A 12,619-nucleotide genomic window follows, 5' to 3' on the forward strand; every position below is an offset into this window, starting at 1 on the left:
AAGGGACTTGAGCAACTGCAGATTTTTAAATTTTTATTTATAATTATTGTGTGTGTGCATGCAGAGGGGATATGCATGCCACTACATACACATAGAGGTCACAGGATAACTGTGAAGTTGGTTCTGTCTTTCCACCTTTTCGTAGGTTCCAGGGATCAAACTCAGGTCACCAGACTTTTGGAGCAAGTGCCTTTACCCACTGAGCCATCTTGCTGACCCAACATCTACAGATTTTAGTATTCACAAGGGGTGCTGCACCAATCCTTTGTAGGCTCTGAAAGATGACTCTACATAACATACAAAATAATTACATCTTAAAAATGAGTACAATGTGGTGGAACACAACATAGTCCCAGCACTTGGAAGGCAGGCAGATCTCCCAGAGACTGAGGTTGGCCTGGTCTACATAGTGAGTTCCAGGCCAGCTGGGAGACCCTGTCTCAAACAATAACAACAATGACAATAATAACAAGTAAATAATAAGTCATAAAAACAATTTTTTAGAACTTCAAGAAAAATAAATATATTTTCTAAAGTTTAAAACTAAAGCCAATTAAGGCAGGTTAGACCCAGCTAAAGAATGAATTACTGGGGCTAAAAAGATGGGTCAGCAGGTAAGAGTACTTGCCGATCTTCCAGAGACCCTGGGATGGTTCCCAGCACCCACATTAGATGGTACACAACTGACTGTAACTCTTCCAAGAGATTCTTCTGGCCTCTATGAGCACTGCACATATGTGGTATACACATATACACTTGGACACACACACACTAAACAAATCTTTAAAAAAAAAACTAATTAAATTGTACTAAAGACCAAAGTAAAGTATTCAGAGTGTAACACAGATAGTCAAAAAGAAAAATAAATTAAGAGACACAGAGGCAGCAAGTCACCTCTCATATATTCAATAGAGGTTTAAAGGGAGAATGAGAAAAAGACAATATTTGATAATACAGACTGAGAAGTTTCCAGAGCTGATGAAGGCAGCCACAGATGCAAGAGTCCCAGTGTATATAAATGAGGTAAGGAAAAACAAATCAATATCTTGGCATGCAGTGGCAACACCGACACCAATAATAAAGAATTTCTTTCTTTTTTAATATATTTCATTTATTATTTTTATGTCTACGAGTGTATTGCCTGCATGTGTGTAAGTGCATCTGCGCCACACAATGCCCATGGAGGTCAGAAGAGAACATTGGATTCCCTGTAACTGGAGTTACAAAAGGTTGTTAGCTACCATGTGGGTGCTGGGAATTTAAAAGGTCTTGAGAAACTGCATTGGGGAATGATAGATGCCATCTTGGAAGAAGCCACAGACTCAACAGGCATGATGGGAATCAGAAAATACTGACCTAGAATTCTATAACCAGTAGAGTTATCTTTCAAAATTAGAAAAATACAGACATTCCCAAACAAGCAAAAGTTGAGAGTCTGTCACCAGCAGTTCCCTTTCCCCAAAGGACATGGAGAAGCCATGCTCCAGACAGAAGATACAGGACTCCAAACGGAAGCCTGAGATCCACAGAATAAACATGTGGTCAGTGGAAGCAAATGCTACCCGTGTAAAACAAGATTTTTGAGGGTTAAAAATGAAAAGCAAGGGGCTAGAGAGATGGTTCAGTGGTTAAGAGTACTGGTTGCTCTTGCAGAAGACATGGGTTGTGTTCCCAGCACCCATGTAGCAGCTAACAACCATTTATAACTCCAGTTTCAGGGGATCTGATGCCCTCTTCTGGCTCCATAAGCACTGTATGACATGGATGCACTTACATATATGCAGGCAAACACTCATGCACATAAAATAAATAAATAAATTTTAATTCAAAGCAAAAATGAATATAGACCACAAAATAGTCAGGGATCACTGGGGATAAGAGGCTCCAGGTGTCCAGGCTCTTGTGTTGCTGAAAGGGAAGGTCAGGATACAGAGTTTCAACTCACAAGTCATATACTGTTATAATTTCTAGGACAACAGAAAAGAAGAGAAACAGAGCACATAAATTACAAATGAGTAGAGGGAGATGGTGAAAAAATCTAGAAAAATCTAAAGGAGAAAAATTAAACCAATGACAAAAAAAAAAACCCACAAAACAGAAAAATAGACAATCTATAGACCAACCAAAAAGTAGCTGAAGGCACAGCACAAAGAGCCAGTGCAGTCTTTTTTAAAAGATCTTATTTTTGTCTCTTCTCTTTCTCTTCTCTTCTCCCCCCACCCCCCATCTGCATGCAGGTGCCCATGGAGGCCAGAAGGGGGCCCTGGAGCTGGAGTTGCAGGTTGTTGTAAGTTACTCATTGTGAGTGTTAGGAACTGAATTTGGGATCTCTAGAAGAGCAGCAGGTGCTCTTAACCACTGAGCCATCTCTCCAGCCCTATGAGGTTTCTGAACAGAACCACACCAACCTCACGTGGATCCTTACCCTAAGACTTTGTAGCTATATAATGTTCAGAATTTCATTCCATCTCTAAGATTCAGGTTCCTCATCTATAAAACAGAAGATATGCAGGGGACAGAGGTGTGTGTCTATAGGCAAGAGGATTATGAGTCTGAGGACAGCCAGGACTATGATGGCTTCACTGGCATACCCTTAAGAGACCCACTATGGGCTGGGGGTGGTGGTGATACCTTTAATCCCAGAACTTAGGGGGCAAAAGCAGGTGGATCTTTGTGAGTGGGAGACCAGCCTGGTCTACATAGGGTGTTCCAGGCCAGCCAGGGCTGCATAGTGAGAATCTGTCTCAAAAACAGAGAGGGGCTGGAGAGTTGGCTCAGTAGTTAAGAGCACTGGCTGTTTTTGTTTTTGTTTTTCAGAAAACCCGGGTTCAGTACCCAGCACCCAAAGGGTAGCTAACAACCATCCATAACTCCAGTTCCAGGGGATCTTTTGCCCTCTTCTGACGGGCATTGCATGACATGGGTGCACTTACATAATTGCAGGCAATACACACATACGCATAAAATAAAAATAGTAGATAAGGGGCTGGAGAGATAGCTCAGCAGTTAGGAACACTGGCTGTTCTTGCAGAAGACCTGGGTTTGAATCCCAGCATCCACATGGCAGCTAACAACTGTCTGTAACTCCAGTTCCAGGAGATCTGACAGCCTCTTCTGTCTTCCACGGGCATTACATGACACAGGTGCACTTACCTACACGCAGGCAGTACACGCATACACATAAAATAAAAATAAAAAATTTTAAATGGATAAAATAAGAGAGAGACTGTCTTGCCCAGATTGATCTCCAACTCATAGGTACAAGCAATCCTCCTGCCTCAGCCTCTCTAGTAGTTGTGACTACAGACAGTATAGGTATATGCCACCACACCCAGATGTATCTGCTTTTAAATTTTTTTAATTTATTTTCATTTTATGTGTATGAATATCTTGTCTGCATGTATGTAAGTGTATTACATGTGTGCAATGACTACAGAGGCCAGAAGAGGGTGTCATATTCCCTGGAACTGGAATTATGGATAGTTGTTAGCCACCATGTAGGTGCTGGGAACTAAACCCAGGTCCTGCAAAAGCAGCCAGTGCTCTTAACCACTGAACCATTTCTCCAGCCCCCAGTCAACTTCTTAAAAATATTTTTATTAATTCTTTGAGAATTTCATACAATGTATGTTGGTCATTCTCAAGTTCCATCCTCCTCTCCTCTCAGAGCCAGATTTTTTTTTAATTTTTTTTATTGAATCCAGAATTGCATACGATGTATTTTGATTATGTTCTGACCCCCTCCCCCATCTCCACCCTCACCTTTCCACCCCTCCCCCAACTTCATGACCTATGTTAGCACAGGAAAAACTCATCCATCTTATGCAACATATCTGAACTGGGTGCCAAAGAGGTCATATCTCATTAGCATAATGATCTATAATTCTTACACACAAAGTTAAGGGCCCACTCCCTTTCCTTTATATGTGGCTTTGGGTCAGAATACATCCAGGTTTCTTGGAATGGAGTTTTCACATTTGTGTTCTGTTTCTCTTACACGCTACTTAAGATTGGGAGCCAGCTTTTAGAAGGCAGGAACTTGGGCTCCTAAGAAAGTGGCAGTACACAGCCTGAGGAATCCCACACTCACTCAGAATCGACACTAAAGTACTTTGAGGATTGGACAGGTAGCCCATTGTCACTTAGCACAGGAAGGCCAGTCTTAACCTGGCCCCCAGGCAGCCTCAGTCCAGAGTTCCAGCCCCAAGTCCCTCTTCCTCCTCCAAGTCCCTCTCCCTCCTACAAGAATTGTTAGGCCGCTGCTTTGGGGACCTCAGGGAAGGCAGCCCTTCCCAGAAAGGAGGAGGCAAGTCCCAGAACCTGAGGGGCCACTTCATCTCCATTGACAAGCCCCTCCTAATTCCCACCATGGGGTCCTGCTCACCTCCTCCATAGCTGATGCTTATCCTGGATGAACAGAATTCAATCCATGTCCCTTGGAATGTTGTCACTTTGTGGGGGGGGGGGTATAGACTATATGTGCTGTTCTTCTGGCTTGTTTCCCTGGCAACAATGAGGCACAAAGGCACCACAAAGAATGAGTAAGTTGTCTGCTCATGTCTCAGTCTGAGTGCTGCAGTGAGGAGCAGTCACAAATCTCCAGTCTGTAAACTATTCAGGACACAGGCATTTGGCTGACCCCAATCTCACTGAATAGGAGGACAATGACCTGGGATGAACCTCAATTTAAACAGTCTCCCACTGCCAACAGAAAAGGCAGGAAATAATTCTTCCAGGGTAAAGCAAAGCCGGGAAGCCTGTTGACAAATGACACACCCACAATCAGTCTTCTGCAGCCCCCCATGGCCAGGTTGCAGGGTCATGGATGCTTGACAGGCAACTGCCACCTCATCTGGGCTGGCCACTTGGCTCCTGGGTCTGCTGGGGAGAAGTGTCTTCTGCCTCTTGGGATTGGGCCTCAAGCACCTGACGAAATCTCTGCATCCCTGGGAAGGGGACGTGAGGGGCCATAAGCACTGAAGCTGCTGGGGTCAAAAGCAGAGGACCACCAGAAGGATGCTGTTATGAGACTGAGGGAGATGGCTGCTCACCCAGGCGGAGGCGGTGCTCCTTGTCTGAGAAGACAATGCGGAACCAGCCAGGTTCTTTACATTCAAAGGCCTTACCGGAAGACAGCAGCACTTTGTTGTCCAAAAATTTGCGCCAAAGCAACGCCTCCTCCTCAAAGGTGCTCTTGCGAAGGTACTGGGAGAATGAAAAGTGGCTTGGGATGTAGGAGACCTGCAAGTGCCCTCTGCTAGAGGCTTGACATTCCTTTGAACCCACACCTCCACCTAAATTACCTTTCTCAAGTCAACCCAGATGAAGAAGCCTGCCCCCCGACTCACAAAGGGGAGCCCTATGGCTCTTAGTTCTTCTGAGACATAGGTGTGGGCAGCCTTGAGCCTGGCGTGGTTTTCTGGCAGATACACATCATTGATCCAGTCTAAGTGGAAGATAAACCAGAAGATAAAACTCCCATCAGTCTTTGCTCCATTTCAGTAATCTAAATGCCAAAAAGCAAATGGTCGTGGTTGATGACACTATGGAAAGTCCCTTCTCTAATTGTCATACTGAATTGGTGGTCAAAGGGGCTGAGAATTCAGTGTTTTGGAAAAAACACCTTTATTCCAAGTATGCAGCTCTGACAGCTCCAGGTCCTGTACCATGTTCAGGAACTCAGGGTACAAGATCCCTCAGGATGCAGAACCAACCCAAGGATGTATGCAGTTATAAAGTGATGCTCAGAATCACACAGACCAAGGTCCAGATCCCAGTAAGGCCACTGGGCAAAGAGTGGTGGAGTGGTGAGCTTAGGCAACTTCACCTCTTTGATCCTGTGTTCACTGACCTCTTTTCTCAGGGTACTCATCTTTATGGATTATGACACATTCATACATTATATAACCACTGCTACCATCAGAATTCTGAATGGCCCCAAAGAATATCCCCATACTTGCACCAACCCCTTCCCCATAACCTTGATGTGTTCTCCATAACCATAGTTTTGTTCATTCTGAAATGTCACAAAACTAGCCTCATATGGTATACAATCTCTTGATTCTATCTTCTCTTACCAGAATAATGTCTTTGAGGTAAATCCACATGGTGTGGGCGTAACATATCTTTGTATTCACTCATCTGTGGAGGGGGGTTGTTTCCACAGATGTGTGATTATGAATAAAGTGGCTATCAACATTCATGCAGAGGTTTTGTGTAATCAGGACAGTGTCCACATCTGGGATTGGGGCTGCTGAGTCATTTGCTATGCCAAACTTTTCCATTGTGGTGGAAACATCTCATGTTCCCGCCAGCAATGTGTGAGTGAGCATTCCTACTGCTCCACCTCCTTCATCAACACTTCATGTTGTCACTGCTTCTAAAAAGTTTTAGGCTGTTGGAGTGGTTGTGCAGTGTCTGGTTCTCATTTCCCTCATCTGTAAAACAACAGATGTATAGGAATTCATGCTTCCTAGGATCCTAGGGAGGGATAAATGAGTTGGCACAGTAAGAGCTTAAGTCTCAATGAACTGTGACAATGATAGCTGAGCTTTCTCATCTAAACTCACTGTCCAAAACCAGGAGAACAGATTCATAGAGGCAGAGAGATTTCCATTATAACATTTTCTTGGTAGATCCTGCTCTCTTTTTAAGGTGCTCAAAACTAATAATCCTAAATTCATTTTTTTTATTTTATTATATTTTTTATTTTTTGTCTTTTTGAGACAGGGTCTCCCTGTAGCCCCAGCTGGCCTGAAACTCACTATGTAGACCAGGCTGGCTTCAAACTCACAAAGATCTGTCTGCCTCTGTCTCCCAAGCGCTGGGATTAAAGGCCTGTGCCACCATTCCCAGCTCTAAATTCATTTTTTTAAATGGAGTCTTACTATGTTGCCCAGACTCACCTGGAACTCCTGAGCCCAAATATTCCTTCTGCCTCAGCTTCCTAAGTAGTTAGGACTATAGGTACACAGCACAGCACCTGGCCAGTGAGCTCACATTAGCCAAGTGCCTATATATGCCAAGTACTGTTCTACCAGAGTCGCTCTCACTCTACAAGATTAGCACCATCAGCAGACCTGTTTTACAGATGAGGAAACTGAGGCTCAGGGAGGTGAAGTCAAGTGCTACACAGGCAGCAAGTGGCCAAGCACAGTCTGGACCAGAGATGACACACTCAGATACCATCTAAATTCTCATGGGAGAGTACCCATGATCCCTGACCAGTCCCAGATGCATTCCATCCCCCACACTTGGGTCACTAGACCCAGGCAGTCACCATGGTCTTGGAGCAGCTGTGCCATCTGGTGTTGGACCAGGCCACTGAGACCATGATAGCGGCAGAGGGAAGCCACAGCAGTGGCCACGTGCTGGTTTTCCGTGTACAGCGTGCCAAAGCGGAGCCCAGACATTCCAAAGTCCTGCAAGAGGAAGAGCCCCAGGCCATGGGCAGCTCTCCACAGAGAAAGCTGGTCCCACCTACCTTTCTTCCCTTTGGTCTCCCTCCCAACCCAGACCAGACAGGAACTCACCTTGCTGGTGGCCCACATCACATGTGTCCTCTGGGGGTCAGGCAGCCTGTAGAGAGGAGAGCGTAGGGACAGAGGCAACCCAGAACCAGGGGGACTAAGACACGTATATTTGAATAAATTGGATAGATGGATGAATCTGGATCTGGAGAACAGGTCAAACCCTGTTCTCATCTCTTTGAACCACCTATTTCTGTGTTTTCCTTAGGACAGGGGTCAGTAAACGGCCTACAGGCCACATCTAGCCTACTATCTGTTTCTGCAAATATTACCATATCAGAACAGCCAAGCTCATTTGAGCTGAGTGAGCGATCATGCCACCTGGCCTCTGAGCTAGAATATAGTTCAAGTACCATTTCCTGAAAAGGCTTCTCTGACCAACCCAGGTGACCACGCCACTCAGGCATCCCAGATGGACCCTTAGCATAGCTTCCCATCTCCTTCACCATAATCAAAATTGCTAGCTGTGTCTTTCGCTGCTGAAAGCTTTTTCTGGCTAGAAATAGTCTCCACACAGGATCAGGTCCAAGGTTGTCCAAAATATCTAACACAGAACAAATGATCTGGAAGTATATTTTCCTTCATGAACCAAGGATCATGGACAGGCCAATGTTTCCTCTTAGTGTAACTTTGCTCTTGCATAAAGTGAACAGGAGTGAGTGTCCACTACTGTTCACGGTGTAGTGCTTCATGACTACATGAGAAGAGCAATGGCAAGCTCTCAGCACGGCTGAGGTTCTGTCAGAATCCCTGAAGGCCAGATCCACAGGTACCACAGATGGTCTGGTCCGAGTGCTTACAAACATGTTTTGGTTGCAAATTCTTTCTCAGAGGCTGGAGAGATGACTCAGCGGTGAAGAGCACTGTCTGCTCTCGCAAAAGACCCAGCACCTACTTGGTGGCTAACAACTTTCTGTAACACCAGTTCCAGGGGAATCCAACCAATCTAATCTTCTGACCTCCTCGGGCATTGCATGACACTTGCATACATGCAGGCCATAAAGTCATACACACAAAATTTAAAAATAAATAAAATATTTTTTAAAAATTCTTTCTCATGATGAAACTAATGAAAAAAATCCCATGACTTAAACCACCACAGTGCTTGGCACAGGCAAGGTTCTCCATAAGTATCTGATGAATGAATGAGCTGATAGGTGGTGAATGGGTGGATGGGTGGGTACCTACCAGAATGCATGGATGGGTGGGTGAATGGATGGATGGATGGATGGATGGATGGGTGAGTGGGTAGATGGGGGTAGATGTATGGATGGTTGGGAGAATCGATGGGTAGATGAATGGATGGGGGATGGATGAATGCATGACAGGAATGGTTGGATGGGGGATGGGGGATGGATGGATGGATGGATGGATGGATAGAGGTGAATGGGGGGTTAGATGTATGGTTGGATTGGGCATGAATGGAAGTGGGTGGATGGTGGGTGAATAGATGGGGATGGATGGGGTAGATGAATGGATGCATAGACAGGAGGGTGGGGGTAGATGTATGGATTGATAAGGGGTGGATTCAAATGGATGGATAGATAGATGGACAGGGAGTGGATGGGGGGTGGATGGATGGATGGATGGGTAGATGGATGAAACTGGAGCTGCTCTGGAGGTGAAAGAAACAGCAAGAGGCCAGTTCCCGACTTTCCTTCGAAGAATGCTTAAAGCCCCTCCTTAGGGGCTCTCAAGAACGCTACAGAATAATCTGAAGATTCTCGATCTACCCAACCTTTCCATCTTCTCTTGGAGGTCTAAGGATCAGTGGGATCAACTAGATGTTACTAGAATTACCCTAGGACAAGACAGGCCTGATGGGCTGACCCAGAAAGAAGCCAGGAAACTGGGAAATCTGGAGGGCTGGCAGAGTCAGCTGTTGGGGGAGTCTCACCTTTCCAGACTCAGGACACTGCGGTACTCAAGCGACTCCTCAAACACGGACAGCATGTAAACCTCATCCACAATCACATGCAGTTTGTGCCTAGAGTGGGCAAGTGGTGGGGAGAGAGCTAAAATGTGTCCCTATATGTGGAGTAGCAGTACATCAGAAACCCCAAGGGACCACAGTCTAGCCCAGGGGTTACCAAACTAGTTGGTCCCAGGAACACCAGGCTTTGGTTTATTCTGACAAACAGGAAGCTGTACATACAAAGCAGAGGAATGTGGAGCTTTGGAAACATTGCAGGGAAGAGGCAGGGCCCTTAGGTCCTCTTTGGAGGACTGAAGACAGATAGAGTCAGAGTCATGTCTGGCCCCACCAGACTGATTTGACTACTCTGAGGCTCTATCAAGGGCATGATAGTTTCTATCCCTCATGTGGGTGTTGTGAGGATTATCAGAGACACAGCACATAAAGTACTCAAACGAGGAAATGGCTCATCAGTAAAGTACTTTCCATGCAAGCATGAAGACCCGAGTTCGATCCCCAGAACCCACATTTTTAAAAAGCAGGCACAGTGGCATGAATTTGCAGTCCTAGGGCTAGGGAAGCAGAGACAGGTGGATTCCTGGGGCTCAGTGGTCAGCCAAACTAGTCTTCTTGAGGAGACCCTGTCTCAAAAACCAATGCGGAAGGCACCTAAGAAATGACTCCTGAGGGTGACCTCTATCCTTCACATGCATACACAATGAACACAGGTAAATAAATAAATAAACAAACAAATAAAAAGTGCTCAGCATGGTATCTGGCCCTAGAATATTATTGCTGGTGTTCAATATAAGATAGAAAAACGGCACCCCACTTCCCAGCCCACTGCCTGGGAGAGGACAAAGCAGGCTGTAATCCACACTGGGCTGAGAAAGTATTAGGGATCTGCCCCAAAGCCTACATCAGAGCCCTGTCTGCACACATTGTGTGGTAAGGTGAGGGACAAGCACGGCTTACCTCATGGCAAATCCCAGGAACTCCCACAGCTCTTCAGGAGAATAGACATCACCCAGAGGGTTCTGGGGGTTGATAAGGATGAGGCCTTTGACTTTGACACCCTGAAACCATCATGAGGTGGGAGACTTCAGTTCCTCAACAAGAACAGAGCCTCACAATCTCACTGGATGGGGCTGATTGCTGGGTGATTCCCCTGGGAAACACTGCAGAGAGAGATACCCAACAAGAAGCGAACCAATAGGACACAGAATTACATCTGCAGCATTGGGCCAATTGTGAAGAGAAAGGCAGGCAGAGAACAGGGGAACCCGCCCACATGCAGCAGAGGCTGCTCATGTTGGGCGAATGCTGGGTGCGTGTTAGAACCCACAATTCCTGCAGGGAACACATGGCAGTTTGAATGACACAAGTAAACTCAGGGACTTAGATGGGTTGCTAAAAAGTAGAGTGGGAAGGAAGCACAGAAACCCAGTCTCTCTCTGTCTTTCTTGGGGGAGACGCCCCCAAGCACCTCAACATAAGCAGGATCACCCCTCAAATTGCCAGAGAGACTCACTGAAGTATAGATTCCCGTCATCTACATTTGACCCTGAAGCAGAAACAAAGGGACTGGGGGAGGAGTTCTTTTTAATTAGCATATATTCAATATATAAAGTAACGGGTTTCACTATGACATTCTCACATGTGTATATAATGTGCTTTAATCAAAGTCACTCCATATCTCCTTACCCTCTCCTGTGAGGGGAAAGCTATTAATGAAGCTCCCTGGTTCTCTCTACATTGTGGTTTGAGGATTGTTTTCCAATAGGAGGACCCTCCATGGACAGGGTCCTGCCTAAGAGCCCCTACCCATATGGTTCCATGATACCCCCTCTCTAAGTATCTGCATGAAAGCTACAAACCCAGCTCCTAGAGATAACTACAAGAAGGGCCTAGGCCCTGCTCAGACACATCCACTCCCCACCCCAGGTTTAACTGGATCTCCAGACCTCAGAATTAATTCCATGCAGGGCCATCTCCAGCTTCTCCACTGTGAGCTGGAAGGGACGTGTGTCCAGTTCAGTGACCTGGAAAAAGACCCATCAAAGACAGCAGCCAAATTCACTGATCATCTCCCCCTCAAACTTGGGCTCTCAAGCCTCTTCTGGCCTGCAATCTCCAGGCTCCCGGCACAGCCTCTGGAAAACTAATGAGGCCACTCCCCCTTTCTGCCTTCCATATCCCTCATCACTGGAGCAAGAGCCCCAGGAGTCCTCTGATTGATCTCAGGACTTCTGTGTTAAGGTCTACGCTGACCTTCATCCACCCCCTCACTTCTAAGACTAGTCCTTGGCTTCTCTGTGGATCCAGGAACCTCAGATCCTGGAGCTTGGAGCCTCTGGGGAACTCAGGCACTAGCAGCCATGTGACAACAGAAGTCTCCACTTCCATCTCACCATAGCCCCAGAGTCCTTAATACAGGCTTCCTTCATGCCCACCCACATTCAGACCCAGGAAACTCTTGTCCTACAGGAAGACCCAGATGCAGGAACTGGGGTGCAGGAACTCTTACCTCACTGTCCAGGTAGACATAGGCCAGTCGGACACTGCCATAGAGATAAACGTGCTGAGTGATGGCTCCATAGTAAGGGGTAGGGATCAGGAGAGCCTCTGAGGGCAGGAGCAAGTGGCCTGTTGGCCTCTGGCTTGGACACCCCAGATCCCATCACAGGTCCCACTGCCCCTCCAAGCTTCCATCATCCTTGGGGAACATTTGGAGCATACTCCAACTCTCAACTCCCTAAACGCCAGTGCTTGGATCCCCTAAGATCAGATCTTTTCCTAGTGCAGATGTTCCTCCACTTACAGGTTACATCCAAGTAAATGACTGTAAACTGAAAATATCAAAAGTTCATTTAATCTACTTAACCCACTGAACAGTCTAGCTTAGTGACAGGGTGCATGGTGGAGTATTTGTGTTGACCCTAGGGGGTCATGTGGCTGCCCGGGAGGGGTGATGTATCACCAGTGCCCAGCATTGTAAGAAAATATCACAATTCAATCACAATTCAAAAATGCTGAGACTAGAGATGTAACTCAGTTGGTATAGTGCTTGCCTCATATGCATGAAGTCCTGGGTTCAGTCCCCAGCACCATATACACCAGGCATGGGAGCACATGCCTGCAATCCCAGCACTCAGTAAATGAAGGCAGGAGGATG

General features: G+C 46.1%; 1 protein-coding gene across 9 annotated transcripts in view; it reads right to left on the reverse strand.

Moving 5' to 3' along the window:
• Accs (1-aminocyclopropane-1-carboxylate synthase homolog (inactive)) overlaps nt 1–12,619 on the reverse strand; it is a 22,157-nt gene continuing 9,538 nt past the window's right edge. For 3 of the 9 annotated variants that reach the window (XM_008855043.3, XM_029557138.1, XM_017794850.2), the window contains 9 exons: nt 11,972–12,069; nt 11,409–11,486; nt 10,420–10,520; nt 9,427–9,516; nt 7,533–7,578; nt 7,280–7,421; nt 5,304–5,446; nt 5,052–5,205; nt 3,994–4,946 (listed from right to left, as the gene is read on the reverse strand). In XM_008855043.3, the coding sequence (XP_008853265.1) occupies nt 4,849–4,946; nt 5,052–5,205; nt 5,304–5,446; nt 7,280–7,421; nt 7,533–7,578; nt 9,427–9,516; nt 10,420–10,520; nt 11,409–11,486; nt 11,972–12,069 (950 nt within the window). In that variant the 3' untranslated portion in view covers nt 3,994–4,848. Of the gene's footprint in view, nt 288–1,833; nt 1,968–2,471; nt 2,491–3,993; nt 4,986–5,051; nt 5,206–5,303; nt 5,447–7,279; nt 7,422–7,532; nt 7,579–9,426; nt 9,517–10,419; nt 10,521–11,408; nt 11,487–11,971; nt 12,070–12,619 lie in introns of those variants that run through there. The other 6 variants (XR_001872083.2, XR_001872082.2, XR_001872084.2 and 3 more) reach the window with 6 other exon arrangements.

This window comes from Nannospalax galili, unplaced genomic scaffold (genome assembly GCF_000622305.1).
Source record: "Nannospalax galili isolate Female #2095 unplaced genomic scaffold, S.galili_v1.0 scaffold1287, whole genome shotgun sequence".
NCBI lineage: Eukaryota > Metazoa > Chordata > Mammalia > Rodentia > Spalacidae > Nannospalax > Nannospalax galili.